Source organism: Chaetodon auriga, chromosome 19, assembly GCF_051107435.1.
Source record: "Chaetodon auriga isolate fChaAug3 chromosome 19, fChaAug3.hap1, whole genome shotgun sequence".
Classification (NCBI taxonomy): Eukaryota; Metazoa; Chordata; class Actinopteri; order Chaetodontiformes; family Chaetodontidae; genus Chaetodon; species Chaetodon auriga.
In genome coordinates, this window is record NC_135092.1 from 12,876,509 (window position 1) to 12,891,283 (window position 14,775).

Here is a 14,775-nt window from a genome sequence, read left to right on the forward strand (position 1 = left end):
AAGTGAAGGAGGCCAACCTGAAAATAAAAGCTGTAGAAAAGTAGGACACTGTGAGGACATGCTGAGGCTGCTGCATTATGGGACGGCCATAAATACAGGTAGAATATACAACACATCCCACTGTCCCCACATCCCTCTGGTCATAGCTGCTCGGCCAGACTCGCACAGAACAATACAGAACCTCAGCAGAGCGCGAAGAACGACAACATGGACTCAAAGGTAAGATTTGTATCTACATACCAAAATACTGCAGTCCTATGAGTTGTTTTTTTATTTTGACATGCCAATGACCTATACTGCTCGCACATATTCAATATGCTAAAAGTCACCAGAACAGCTGGTTTTGCGATGCTGTACTTAAATTATTGAGCAATTTGTTCACCGAATGCTCAACTTCTGAAACTAATAGCCTGGCAGCTTGTTCTGGCCTTCAGAGTCTTGCTGCAGCGACAGCAATCTGTTTGCTCACATGAATAAAGGATTAGTTTGAGAGTTTAGTTGTTTGGGACTAATTGAGCCTGTGAACATTTATCTAGATGAGTGGTGGATCAAGGGCGCCTTGAGATACAGCTTGTCCTTCACCCTTTAGAAAGAAGACCTACTATTTAGCTTTCATCAGATGTTGAGGTTTTGAGGTGTGTGTTCTTGTGTGAGAGAGTCCTCAATGTAGAGTGTGTGGTCTGAAGACTGAATAATAAGCTTTTTTTTTTAATTACTCAGTTACAGCATCACTGTAAACCTGCAGTGTTGGAGGGAAGGGTGCATGAAATGAATGCAAAGTACAGGAGACACCCTGAACAAGTTTTTGTGTTATCATTTGCCTGAGTATCTAACCTCAGGAGTATTTGTTTTTGACCAAATTGTGTCAATACTACCAAATACTGAAAGCACTGCAAATTGTTCATATTTGTAGCCTTTTTGAAACTCTTTAGAAAATACATATATGATTTAAAATCTTGCTTTATTATATGTATGCTGCCTTTTTATTTGCAGCTTATAGTTCGATTTGTTCAATGAAAACACATGTTTATGCAAACCATAGCAAGGTATTGAAAATATTTTTGTATCATATCAGCTCAGATATCAGTATAGGCACCGATATAAAAAAAAACTTCATATAATACAAATCCTTTATTATCACTGCACTGCTGCGTTTATATTGCAATTATTCAATGGATTGTTGTGGGAAAGTTGTTTTGTGCGAAATAAAACCTCTCTTCCTTCTCCTTGTCAAAGACAGACGACTCGATTGTTGAGAGGGGCCATGGTTGTGCTGACGTGATGTTTGCACCAAATGCTAATATTCAGCATGAGCCTTAATCACTGAAACGCTGGGTTTCCAATGGGCGGACTGTAAATCAATAAGATGTGGCCCCTACAACCCATCTGGCCATCTGGTGTTTTATTGCGCGTTTGTTAGGAGAGAAGCGGTCATCTTTAAAGACTGAGTAGATCCTAGAAATCCCCCAGTATCTGCATAATGGATTAAATTATGTTAATGAGGATTTTCCAACATCCTCTCTTATGTCACCGTGTGTTTTGGCCCATCCGCAGGCAGTAACGCAAGAAGCCTTTGTTGATGCTTACAGGAAGCACAATGTTAAAATTTAAACAGACGGAATGAGAGGGCAGCGTTACACTGGCCACAGGCCTGTCACAACTGAACCAGCTGAACCACAAGACGAGACAGATGAGATAAGAGCACCAGGGCGCAATGTTGTCTTATTGAGATGTCGACTTGAAAAATAGTATAATGTATCAGAAAGTTCCATCTTCATCTCTTCTCTCTTCTCATTTCCTGTCAGCTCTACAGTGTAGTTTTTTTAAAAAACAAAGGCAGAAAATGTCACAAATTCAGTTCAAATTCAATTTATAGAATGATCACTTGAATACAAATTTGAATATTTATTTCATATAAAAGCTTCTCTATGTTGAAGATGGTACCAACAGAATACATGAAAGTACTGCCTCTAACATTCAGTTAGTAATTAGTCTGAAATGCATCTGCCTAATCAAAGATCAGTAATCGAATACCTGTGCTGTAATTTTGTGGGGAGGGAGGTGAGGACGGGTCTCTGCGAGGATAAAGTTACTACATCCTTGTATTACATACCTGCGCGCACACACACATATACACACACTCTTCCTTAAACATATAGTGTAGCTGTTCAACACTCAGGCGAAGCGCTGAAAGAACGTTTGCTGCCTGGGCTCCATGAATGTTTAACCAGCCCAGTGCTTCCAGAGCCAGGTAGCTCATTACTGCCTCATTACCTACAATGCAGGGACACCAGCCCAGCAGGAAGCAGCAGTGCCACACTCTTTCTCCTCCTCTGTCCCAGGCCGTGGCACCGGGCCTGCTCCGAGCCAGTATTTGAATCTGGGACCGATGCAAAGCTGAGCAGCAGAGGAGACGTTCTAGGTGAAAAGATCCCTGGTGTCCATAAGAGGCACTATGGGAGAACTCATCGGCTACTGAAACAACATCACGGGTTGTGTCTGTCTGAGTTGGTTACCTGAGGACTGAAGTTCAAAGTAGTTTGGATTTATCAGGACTGATTCAACATGACGCACATGGTTTTGGAAGTAACACAGGTAATAGAACGGACATGGCTTTTGTATGTTGGCTGTAGGTGTGTTATTGGACAGGTGGAGATACAGGTGTGCACTGCTGTCTGCCTCAGCGTCAGATATGTTGAAATTTTACACACTTTAAAGGTGCACTAAAAAAAATGTTTTTATATTGTCATTGAATCAGATAACCATGAGTAATGTCTAGGGGTCGCTTGTACTGACGAATCCACAGAGAATCATCACCTGATTCTGCTGTTCCCCTCACCTCTGCAGAGCGTTTTAGCATCTTTCAGCTCACTTTAATTTTGCTTCACTGCAGCGATTGACATCATTTTCTGATGCGGCAGAAGATGTTTTCAGTGCAAAGCTCTGACAGACTCTTTGTATGCTCCCTGCCCACCTCCAAACGGACACAGTTAGTAACTAGCTTGTGAACATACAGTAAAGCTAATTATACTCTACCGTTCAGAAGTAAGAACTTTTTAATCAGTTCTTTACCAAACAAGACTTTAGCCAAACAAGCTAATCAGTTCAAACCATGTTACTGTGTGCTTGAGTGAAACAGTAGCAACAGAGGAGGTACTGTACTTGACTGGTGTGATGGCGGCCAGTGGTGGTCAGGTTTCTCTAGACACCTGCAGCCCCCTAAACGTGTGTTGCCCTGGGTGATGTGTGGTGTCAGTCAATGGCCCACGAGGAGTGCTATCTCTTTCAGGAGCCTAACTGCCACTTTGTGGCTGCGTAACAGGATCCTGCACCATGCTGGATAGACAGGAACAATGGAGCGCCCTCTCAGGTGATGGTCTCCGAGTTAGACAGACTTTGCTGTTCTGCTGTAGCCTGACGTCAAAATGTGGTGTTTGAGGCTAATTGCTCATGTTGGATGTTTTGGTTTTGTGTGTTACTGTATACACGTGACTGTGTTTTGTCTCAGCACTGTCCAGCTTACGTCAGATGACAATGTTGGCAAGAAAAGTCACCTCTTGTTGCTCTGTTCAGCAAAATCCCCTTACAACACAGAGTTGTTTTACCAGCAGCCATGTGTTCAGCAGAGGTAACATTTCCTTCGAATGGTAGAAAATCTCAGCGCTCGGTGTCGGGCCAACAGCCTGCTCACAGAGTGCCAACAACTGAGCAGAGAGTCTGAGGCAGAGCTCGCTGCTTTTCCTCTTTTTTGTTTTCTTTTGCACCTGATGCTAGACATGGAGAGCCTTAACAAGAAAGCCAGTTTAGGAAATAACAGTTGGTTTGTCAGAAGGGTTTTTTCAGTTGTAATTTACAGATACGTGATGTGATTACCATCAAGAAGGGAGGAGGGAGAGAGAGGGACCACCTCTGTGATTAAACTAGATTTGGTTCGGTTCTTTGGTTTCTTATTACTGCTATTATCTTTTAAGTTACCATCTTACTGTCTGTATTTTAAGCACACGTGAGGCATTCAGGAACCTGTTTTGAAAGGCTTTGAAGTCTCATATTACAGTTCTGGTAGCAGTTTTCATGCTTCTTTCTTTTCCTCTGTCAAATAGGAAAGTATTGAGGGAAAACTGTGCTATTTAATATGTGCTGGATATTATTTAATTTTGTGTTTGTTTTAATCAGCTTTTTATCTTTTATGGTATCGAACAGTTTGCAAAACACAATAAGGAAAGTACTTTTAAAAAAATACATTTGTATTTGTAAAGTCTTGAAGCCTAATTGTAATTTTTTTTTTCTCTGTGATTTAGATTTGAAATAGAGAATTGATCAAAAGTGTCATACAGTAAAAAGTGAAAAAGTAAACATGGTCATGGAAGTGTGTTGTATGTGGCCAGGCAAGATCTACAGTAAATCTATCAACACACACACATACACACATACATTAGAATGAGATTTGCTTCCTTTGTTGCACACTCGCTACATTATTGATGGTTTCCTATTGAAGGAAGTAGAGACTGTAATCTATCAGTGTTTCCTGTCCTGTTCCTTCAATAAAACCAAATGTTCAGTTCAGAAACACACGCAGAGGCACGCACACACACATATCGGGGAGCTTCAGGGTAGGTAATTTTTTGGCACTTTTTCCTGCTAAATACTATTGAACATTTTAATGATCACATAATTCTTTGAGGACATGATTCATTGTGACATTTTGCTGTAAATGTCTGCCGGGTCAGTAGAGCAGTAGCTTGTTTTACTGGAGATTGATCTGTGAGTGTCAGTTACCTCGACTTGGTGACAGGTCAACCTGGCAGTGATGAGAGCCAAACTACTGAAGCATAATGCTGGGTTGTTCTTTCATAGCACCGTAATTAAAGTGCATTGAGTTTGCTGATTATTTTACCTGGCACTTCTTCTGTTGTGGATTTTGAAGTAGCTGAGGATACCCTGTGTTTATGCATATTATAATGAATGTAATTACTTCTGGATTTTACAACTAAATTAAAATCTGGATTGTTTATTTCATGTTAAACTGACAAACTTCAAATATATGAAGTTTTCGTGTAGGTGGAGTATTTCGTGGTCATTCTGTCCTTGCCATGAATAAGACTGATGGTTCTTTAGACAACATAGAAGCAGATTAGATAGTGGAAGCTGAATTTAGATTTCTCATGAGCATAGAGGATGTAGCCAAGGCCGCCAACGGCCCTGACTGGAAGTCACAGATATAGGGACAAACAGGCGGGAAATGAGTGTCCCTCTGGGAAATATAGATCCTATGTTGTCCATGATAGTGAGCATGTGTGTGTATGTGTTCTTAACGTGTGACAAGCTCAAAAACAGATAACCTTTGAGGAAAACAGGACACAGGAGACAAGGATGGGACATATAGGCCTAGTCTTGACAGAAGGAATGAGAACTAGGCTAAAAATAACACAGTATCTGTAGATTTTGTTAAGAAGAACAATTCGTTGTTTCACCAACGTCTCATAAAATGCATCATACATTTATCAAGTTACTTAGGTCTGTTGTGACACCTTGTTTCCTTGTCACTGGCGTGTTCCTGCTCGGGCACAGAGCCTGGAGGAGCGGTGTAACCAGATCCTGAGGAACATGGAGGCTTCTCTGACAGCCCGGGATCGCGTGGGCATCCAGGATTTTGTTCTTCTGGACGCCTACACGAGTGAGACTGCCTTCCTGGACAACCTGAGGAAACGCTTCCATGAGAATCTCATTTACGTGAGTCTTCCTGTGTGGTGTAATGTTGGATAACCTCTTTCTCTCATTCTCATTAAACTTCATGCCCTCGACCTTCAACCCATAAAGGTCCTAATGCTGCGTTGCCTTGTGCTGAATCTGGCACCTTGTGCTGCTGAAACAGCAGCTCCTGTTCTTTTCATTTGCGGAGTGAGCAATCTAAAGGCCGCTGCAGGTCATGACAAGCGTTTAACCAAACTTATTGCTTTTGATAAGAGGGAGAAAATTACTTATCAGCAGAGTGATGCATGGACGCCACACTGGTGGATGCCTTCTCTTAATGTCACGTAATGTTTGAGGAAAAACAATCTCCTGTATCATCAAATGTGCAAGAGTTGCAGAACATGACTTCCTTTCCTTGTCTTTCTCTGCAGACCTACATTGGGACTCTCTTGGTGTCGGTCAACCCATATAAAGAGTTGGATATCTACAGCAAGAAGCAAATGGATACCTACATGGGTGTAAACTTCTTTGAGCTGCCACCTCATATGTAAGATATTTTTGATTCTGTATTAGTTTATACTGTGTGTTGGTAGACACACTTTGGTCCAGACTGAGATATCTCAACAATGACTGGATGGATTTTTGAGTTTTATATGGACATTCATGGTCCCCAGAGGATGAATCCTACTGACTTTGATCCCCTGACTTTTGCTCCAGTGCTATCAGAGAATATGGAGCATTTATTCATGTCCTCCTCAGGATGAACTGTAATAACCTTGACCCCCTGACTTGTCATGTAGCCCTGTCATCAGTTCAAAATCCACAAAACTTTGGTTTATGAGCAATACCTGCAAAACCAATAATGTTCGTATTCCTATCAGCCTCAGCTGCAATTTGTGTTCAATGCAAACTATGATGTGAAGATAATAAACATGTTACCTGCTAAAAATCAGCATGCTGTCAGTATATATCAACATGTGGACATTAGCATTAAGGAAAAAGACAGGATGTTTTAAAACGGGGCTGACCTACAGTATTACTGTACTTTCAGTTATGCGCTCGCGGACAACGTCTTCCGCACCATGCAGTCTGAGTTCAACAACCACTTCATCCTCATCTCAGGGGAGAGCGGGGCCGGCAAGACAGAGGCCTCCAAGAAAATCCTGCAATTCTACGCTGTCAGTTGTCCAAGTACCAAACTCCTGAACAACGTCCGGGACAGGCTGCTCCTCTCCAACCCAGTGCTTGAGGTCAGTGACGTGGATATGTGTGCCCAAGCTTTTGTGAGACCATTTTTAGAGAAAAACACAAGTTTAAAATCAGGCATTTATTGCTTTTTTGTTTTATATCTGCAAGGCCTTTGGAAATGCCAAAACCCTGAAGAATGATAACTCAAGCCGCTTTGGGAAATACATGGACATCCAGTTCGACCACCAGGTGGACTGAACTATCTCCATTACATTACAGTGCAAACAACAACATCAAGACAACACAGCCATGTAATGACTTCAGGGTTCACACAAGGCACTGACAAGGGGTTAAGGATTACTTTCTTCCTCAGGGTGGTGCAGTTGGCGGACACATCCTGAGTTACCTGCTGGAGAAGTCCCGTGTGGTCCACCAGAACCATGGAGAGAGAAACTTCCACATCTTCTATCAGCTTGTGGAGGGAGCAGAGGAAGAGTTGCTCCGCTGGCTCGGCCTGGAGCGAAGCTGCCAGCACTACAGTTACCTGGTGCAGGTCAGTGGACAAAAACAAAAGAAACTCATTACTCATCTGGTGCAACCAAGATCTCTGGACTCAGTCTTTTTATTCTTCATCTCCTGCAGGGTGATTGTGCCAAAGTTAGCTCTATCAATGATAAAAGTGACTGGAAGACAGTGCGGAAAGCCCTCTCTGTCATCGAGTTCAGCGAGAGTGATACTGAGGTGAGGACGTCCAGTAAATCTTTACACACTGAAACTGGACAAAATTTCATCTAAACCCATGTAAGATATGCTTTGATGGTGGTTCATGAAGTATTTCTCTCTGGGTGTAATGCAGCACCTGTTTGGAATAATTGCTAGTGTGCTCCATCTGGGAAATATCAAGTTTGAAGCAGATGTTCGAGGATATGCGTCTCTCAACAACAACCAGGAGATGCACTGGGTGTCAAAGGTGAGCCCCAAACAAACTGCACACAATTTAAAGCCTTTGTGTGTCTCTATGCAACTTTCAGACAGAGACTAGGAAGAGATTTGGTGTTATTTGTCTTTTTTCTTTTTTTCTTTGTTGTGCAGTTGTTGGGGATTCCTATTCAGGTGCTACAACAGGGCTTAACCCACAGGAAGATTGAAGCCAAAACAGAGGAGGTGACTTGGCTCCTTTTGTTTAATTCAAGGCATTAAGTATTTGAAACTTTTTTGAGGTGTTTGTTTATAATTATCTACATTATCCTGATGTTAAAGGTGTTAAGTCCCTTCTCTCTGGACCATGCAATATATGCCAGGGATGCCCTTGCCAAAGCCATATATGGCCGCACTTTCAACTGGCTGGTCAACAAGATCAATGAATCTTTAGCGAACAAGGTGAGAAAAAAAGTTTTTTAAATCTAATGTAATCGAATCTAATTGTACCTGTCACATTAAGATCATGGAAATGGGGAGAAAATTGGGGTAATAAGATTTTAGCAAGCCTGAGGCAGCCATTTGATTGGTTGAGTGTGGAAAACCCCAACTTCTGGAAAATGCACATCTGGCTAATTTTTCTTCAGGCTGATTTTCTTTCCACGGTGGAATTATATTAGTTTAAAATAACAACATACGAGATTGAATTTCTACACAGTGGTCTGGCTAAACATGATGATACATTATGCAGTTAAAAAACAGATATCATATCTGTGTTAATTATCTGCAGGATCCCTCCAGGAAAACAGTGATTGGTCTGTTGGACATCTATGGTTTTGAGGTTTTCAACGTGAACAGGTGAGATCACACGCAGATCAGCTGATTCTTCAGCAGCAACCGTGTGAAATGAAGAATCCGATACTGACAGTGCCTGTGATTTATTTTTTAGCTTTGAGCAGTTTTGCATCAACTACTGCAACGAGAAGCTGCAGCAGCTTTTCATCCAGCTGACCCTCAAGTCAGAGCAGGAGGAGTACGAGATGGAGGGGATTGAAGTAATAACGCTATTTTTTCCTTAAAGTTGCTTGACATTTGTGACTCACAGTGCTACTAATGTACAAAAATAAACTCATATACAATAAAAAAATGCTTCTCAATCACTGTTTTTTGTTTTTATGCACAGTGGGAACCCGTGCCATATTTCAATAACAAGATAATTTGTGATCTTGTAGAGGAGAAACACAGAGGAATTATCTCTTTACTGGTAAAGACACTATTCAGTTCTGCTCATAAAGAAAGTCAAACAATGTACTTGCCCCCAAAACTAAAACCAGCTGAATGATTGATGTTTGTCTCATATAGGACGAGGAATGTTTACGTCCCGGAGAGGCCACAGATCTGACCTTACTGGAGAAGATGGAGGAAAAGATTGGTGGTCATCCTCACTTTGTCACGTGAGTTCAACACTTGTTGCTTACAGAAAGTGCACATTGTCTGCACGCGGTTTAGGGACATGACCCAGCAGCCAGACCAGCACATGGCGTAACCATGAATCTCATAATAACTGACACTAGCGATCCCCTTCCTGCAGCCATAAACTTGCCGACCAAAAGACGAGAAAAACACTGGAGAGAGGAGACTTCCGCCTCTTGCACTATGCTGGGGAGGTGACATACTGTGTTGTTGGTAAGTAATGAAATACTTCTGAATGTTAAGTAATGTCTTTCTTTACATTATAATATGACAGCGTGTGACAACAAACTGCTGTGACGTTACTTGATAAACTACCTTCCAGGACAAGTTAAAGTACACAACTGGCTGAATTGAACAAGAGCCTGTTTTATTGCATAAAAATTCAACTTGTCAGTGAAGAAATAATCGTCCTATTCCAAAACTTCTCTTTGACCTTTCAACTTTCAGGATTCTTGGACAAAAACAATGATCTCTTGTATCGAAATGGGAAAGAGGTAATTTCATTTCATTTCTAGTAGTGTGAAACCAGCTGATATCCATATTAGGTTGATTTGTGATTCCTTGAAGACAAATTTATTTGATTCATTGTACGACACAAATACAATGTTTGTTGTGAATCTACTGCCTTCCATAACATCCTCCACTCACACCAAAGAGCACCAAAATAGACCTGAAAATGCATCTAAATGTCAAGGAGTATAACTCTTATGTTATTATTTAAGGTTTATACTGTATGTCTGACATATTGGATGCTTATACAGTTTTTCTATTCACCTTAAGGTCATGCGACAGTCCAAGAATGCTATTATTAAGCACTGTTTTCCTTCTTCTGAACCGGACAGCAAGAGGAGACCTGAAACTGTAAGAAATGATTCAGATGACGACACTTGACTAATGTAAACAAACTATCAACACTCGTTACTCTTGCCATTTTTCTGTGACTTCTCAGGTGGTGACTCAGTTTAAGAGCAGCCTGGTGGGCTTGACTGAGATCTTGATGTCCAAAGAGCCCTGGTACGTCCGCTGCATTAAACCCAATGAAGCCAAGCAGCCAGGTGAGGCCTTGTGTCCTGAAATCCTCCACTTCTGAAAAGACCTAGCCAAGCCAATAAGTTTTACTGTACGTTCAGCCTATAGTCAGCCAGCACATGTAAGTTAGACCACACAGTTTTGACCCTGAACTGTCTGGATAACCTTTGGTGTTCCCTGCAGGACGCTTTGATGATGTGTTGGTGAGACATCAGGTGAAGTACCTGGGGCTGATGGAGCACCTGAGGGTCAGGCGTGCTGGGTTTGCTTACCGACGCAAATATGAAATCTTTCTCCAGAGGTACTTATACATACTGTTACTGCTCTTGATCTCAATCAAAAGTCTTCAGAGGACATTTGTTGTGGCCCCACACTTTGCTGCTGCTGCCGTTGGTATCACCCGTTAAGCTGTGTGTTCTTCTGTGCCAGGTATAAGCCTCTGTGTCCCGACACCTGGCCCAACTGGAAAGGTACGGCAGCAGAAGGTGTGCATTGCCTGATCAAACACCTGGGCTACAAACCTGATGAGTACAAGATGGGCAGGTAGGCAGATGTTAATGGATTGGTGCCAATGACTGTCCATGATGAGTTACAGGAACTTCTTGTCGTTCCTCTCTTTCCTTCAAGGACAAAAATTTTCATCCGACACCCAAGAACTCTGTTTGCAACAGAAGATGCCTTTCAGGTCTGCAAACATAAGCTAGGTGAGATGTTTTGTAAATTTATTGTAATGCTAAGCATCATGCCACTTCTGAGGCTGAAACTGTGCGTTTCCTTGTTGCAGCAACACGAATTCAGGCCAAGTACAAAGGCTACAGAGTGAAAGGAGACTACATGAAACAGAGAGAAGCTGGTGAGTGTTAACATGCCCACAGACGTGCTTATAAGCACAAATGAAAAGCTTTTCCACACATTGTCACCTTGTCTTATCTAAATAGCCACAAAGATTGAGAACTGCTGGAGAGGTCTGATGGCGAGAAAGGAGCGTGAAAAGAGGGCATGGGCTGTCAAGGTCATCAAGAAGTAAGCTAACACAATGAGCTCCATTGGAAGATTAATGGGATGAGGATGACGGCCATGCAGTCTCTATTGTGAGCTTACCTGTCTATTGATTTGTTCTAGGTTCATTAAAGGTTTCATAACTAGAAATCAGCCAGCCTCTGTTGACAACAGTGAGTACCTGGCGTATGTGAGGCAGAACTACCTCACACGGCTCAGGGAAACCCTTCCCAAAACAATCCTGGAGACAGACTCTTGGCTCACCCCTCCACCTATAATGCGGGAGGTGGGTGATACATTTCTGACACCATCTGTTTCTAGTTGTAAGGCTGCATGCATGAGGGTATATGTTGGTCATTTTGGCAACAGCTGTAACCTGTAAAGGTGTCAAGTCAAAAAGCTCATATGAAACTTTATTTATTCTAGACTTCCCAGCTCCTGAAGAAGCTCTACATTCGCCACATGGTTGGGAAGTATGTCCGAGGAATCACTCCACAGAGGAAAGCACAGGTACGATCCACCCCCATTGGCAACACTTTACTTCAGGAAATAAATTAACGTAGTCTCGGCTTTCAAATTGTTTCCTGGTTTCCAGCTTCTGTTGAAAGAACAGGCGAGCTCCATGTTCAAAGGAAAGAAGGAAAACTACCCCTACAGTGTGTGCAGACCGTTCGTGGACACCAGGATAAGTAAGACTACAGTTTGAGTGTATTTACAGGAACATAGCATTTAGCATGTGAATTTCTGTGCACAAGTGCAGTATACGAAAACAGTAAGAGCCTGTGGAGATTGGATTAGATTAGATGTACACATGCTGAGTCTGTTATGAGACTACTCTGCACATTGATAAGCAAGTCAAACAGTGGAGCATCTGAGGCAGTATCGTATTATTATTATTATTATTGTCTTGTTGTGTGTGAAATCCTCTCTATAGCGTATATATAATAGTCTCTGTTGTTTTATTAAGGTGCAGGGGACATAAACATCAAAGTGCTTCAGATGATTCGGCATGAGCACATCAAGGTAAACTAACACAGGGACTGACTTTGTGTCTTTGTCATTTGTTTTATCCACTGTGACCTTGTGTGCGTCCCTCCCACAGTACAGCGTGCCAGTGGTGAAGTACGACAGGAACGGGTTCAGGCCTCGTCTCCGGCAGCTCATCTTCACCCTGGAAGCTGCCTACCTGGTTGAAGAGGCCAAGATTAAGCAGCGGATAGATTACAGCTGTCTGAAAGGTAACAAGCGAGACAATCAAACCAGTTCAGCATTGTTATATGCAGGGGAAGCTGCACACACGCTTTAAACTTTAAACTTGGTGACCCTTTTCTTTATAGGTGTGTCTGTCAGCAACCTCAGTGACAACTTCCTGATCCTTCATGTCACATGTGATGATATCAAGAAAAAGGTAGACCTACATATCTACAATACCTGTCACCTGTCTTTTCAAATGTCAAAACTGCCAATGCATAACTTACTTAAAAGACGATGACTTAATGGTCACACAGTCTGCAGGTCATGTATGTATCTGTGTATTGTGGTTCTCTGGACAGTTACTCAAGTCTTCAAGGGCAGTAAAACCACACATTTAAAAGCCCAGTGTGCAGGATTTCCTGGCATCTAGTGGTGAAGTTGTAGATTGCATCCAACTGAATGCCACTCCCCCCATTTCCAAGCGTGTAGGAGAACATAGCCTTCACTTCAGTGTTAAAATTAATGAATATATCATGGCAGCTGAGTGAAGGATTTGTTCTTAGATCTTCATGAGTCAATAATTATCAGCTAAAAAAAAATATGGTCCATGATTTTCCTGGAGAACCCCTCACAGCAGGCCCCAGATCAGATGAGAAACATTACTTCATAAATCTGTTAATTCAGCTTTTAGAGATTTTAAAATCACTATATCTGACAACTGGGGGGACATCATTTGTTCTTTCAGGGGGATCTGGTTCTGCAGTGTGACTACCTGTTTGAGGCCCTGACTAAGCTGAGTGTTATTGCCAACAAGCAGAACTACATCAAAGTGGTCCAGGGCAGGTACAGAATCTGGATTTGTGTTGTAATATTTATTTGAAAGCCAGATATCTAAACGGTGAAAAGGATGGATGAACCTCATTCAATGTGAAATTGGTATATTCACTCGCAGTGTGAGATTTGACATCCAGCCTGGCCGAGAGGGGTTTGTGGACTTCAAGAGCGGTCAGGAGTCCATGGTTTACAGGGCAAAGAACGGCCATTTGATGGTGGTGAGTGTGCAGTTCATCACAGGATCATGTTAAGACAATGTGAAATTACTGTTTGTATAAAAAGCTCTTTACTTTTTTCTCCAGGAATCGACGAAAACTAAGTCCAGATGATGCCAGCATTTTGGGATGATGTTGCTGCAATTGTAGTAGCAGGCATTTTTTGTGGGGAGGGACGCCCTCCCCCTTGTTCGCAAAATGACCAAAATACATCCCCCTTGTTAACCTGCCGCCCCCCCTCTCCATCCTCTGGTAGCAGAGTGCAGAGGCAGAGGGATTGTTCAGCTGTTAGTCTAGTCTGCCTGACTCATTGATCCTTTATCTGACTGAGGTTTGTGTAAGTTAGAATCTACGGCCCGGCCATGGCTCTGAGCTATCAGCAGCCTGACTGTGCTGTGTATTGATTAATCCATGGTGCTGTCTGTGGTGCTGAAGTAGCAGGCAGATTTGTAATTGCGCCTTTTTCTCTCAATCTAACACTTCAGTCAGTTTCATCTGTATTATTCTCTAAACTATATTCTATAAGTAATCAATTTTACATTATATTATAGCCTATATACTCTATGGACTAGTGTCACCTTCATGATCAAAGCGACAAGTAGCAGTGTGTAGTCAAGAGCAAGAGGCACACAGCTGCCAGCAGTATTCCTGTAATCTGTACCTGTAGTCTTATAATATTTCTCTAATCATTCAAAATTCCAAGAACAAACCACCACGGTAACATTCAGGGTAGACAGACATGGTTTTTATGATAGATTTTTGAGTGACCTGGGAGTGGAGCAGGTGATGTGACTGAGGACATTAACCTGCACCGACTGCTCAGCTGGTATAATTTGAGGTTAAGTTTATACAGTCAAAGCTATGGTATGTTTTGAAAAATAAGCATTAATAAAATACTTAATGTCAACACCCAATAAAATTGAGATTAGCCTAATTGCAGTTCTATTAAATCCAAATGACAATCGCAATTATAATATCAAGAATCTCTGTGGCTAAGGCGCCCTGCAGCAGTGTCCTCTGGGAGGTGTACATGGCTGTGTGGATGCTCTCATTGGGCCAATCACCGACTGGTAACAGCCATGTTTGTTCTGTAGTCCTGCTCCATGGTTGTTGCCAATTGTGTTTTACGTCAGCTCATTTTTACTTTTTGCGTCCGTATGACAATGTTATCCAATTATGTGTATGCAATTATTACACAAGCACTGCCAATATCTTCATTAGTCGAGCTCATAGC

The 14,775-nt window shown here is 42.0% G+C and overlaps 1 protein-coding gene across 1 annotated transcript; it reads left to right on the forward strand.

The window, feature by feature from the left end:
• Positions 1-207: 207 nt before the first annotated feature.
• myo1hb (myosin IHb) lies at positions 208-13,655 on the forward strand. The gene is made up of 32 exons (XM_076757970.1): positions 208-219; positions 5,569-5,730; positions 6,123-6,238; positions 6,743-6,941; positions 7,048-7,128; positions 7,253-7,432; positions 7,522-7,620; positions 7,736-7,849; positions 7,972-8,043; positions 8,140-8,259; positions 8,588-8,655; positions 8,747-8,852; positions 8,981-9,061; positions 9,160-9,251; positions 9,389-9,483; positions 9,718-9,764; positions 10,051-10,131; positions 10,220-10,325; positions 10,483-10,600; positions 10,729-10,842; positions 10,927-11,003; positions 11,084-11,152; positions 11,238-11,322; positions 11,422-11,584; positions 11,725-11,808; positions 11,894-11,987; positions 12,266-12,321; positions 12,401-12,536; positions 12,636-12,706; positions 13,238-13,335; positions 13,445-13,544; positions 13,629-13,655. The coding sequence occupies exons 1-32, from the start codon at positions 208-210 to the stop codon at positions 13,653-13,655; spliced, it is 3,123 nt and encodes a 1,040-aa protein (XP_076614085.1).
• Positions 13,656-14,775: the final 1,120 nt, after the last annotated feature.

Bases quoted from the DNA above. Each gene is read 5' to 3' on its own strand.
- myo1hb (XM_076757970.1), top strand. The intron at 6,239-6,742 runs GTAAGATATTTT...CTGTACTTTCAG, and splicing joins TTTGAGCTGCCACCTCATAT to TTATGCGCTCGCGGACAACG. The intron at 11,585-11,724 runs GTGGGTGATACA...TATTTATTCTAG, and splicing joins CTCCACCTATAATGCGGGAG to ACTTCCCAGCTCCTGAAGAA.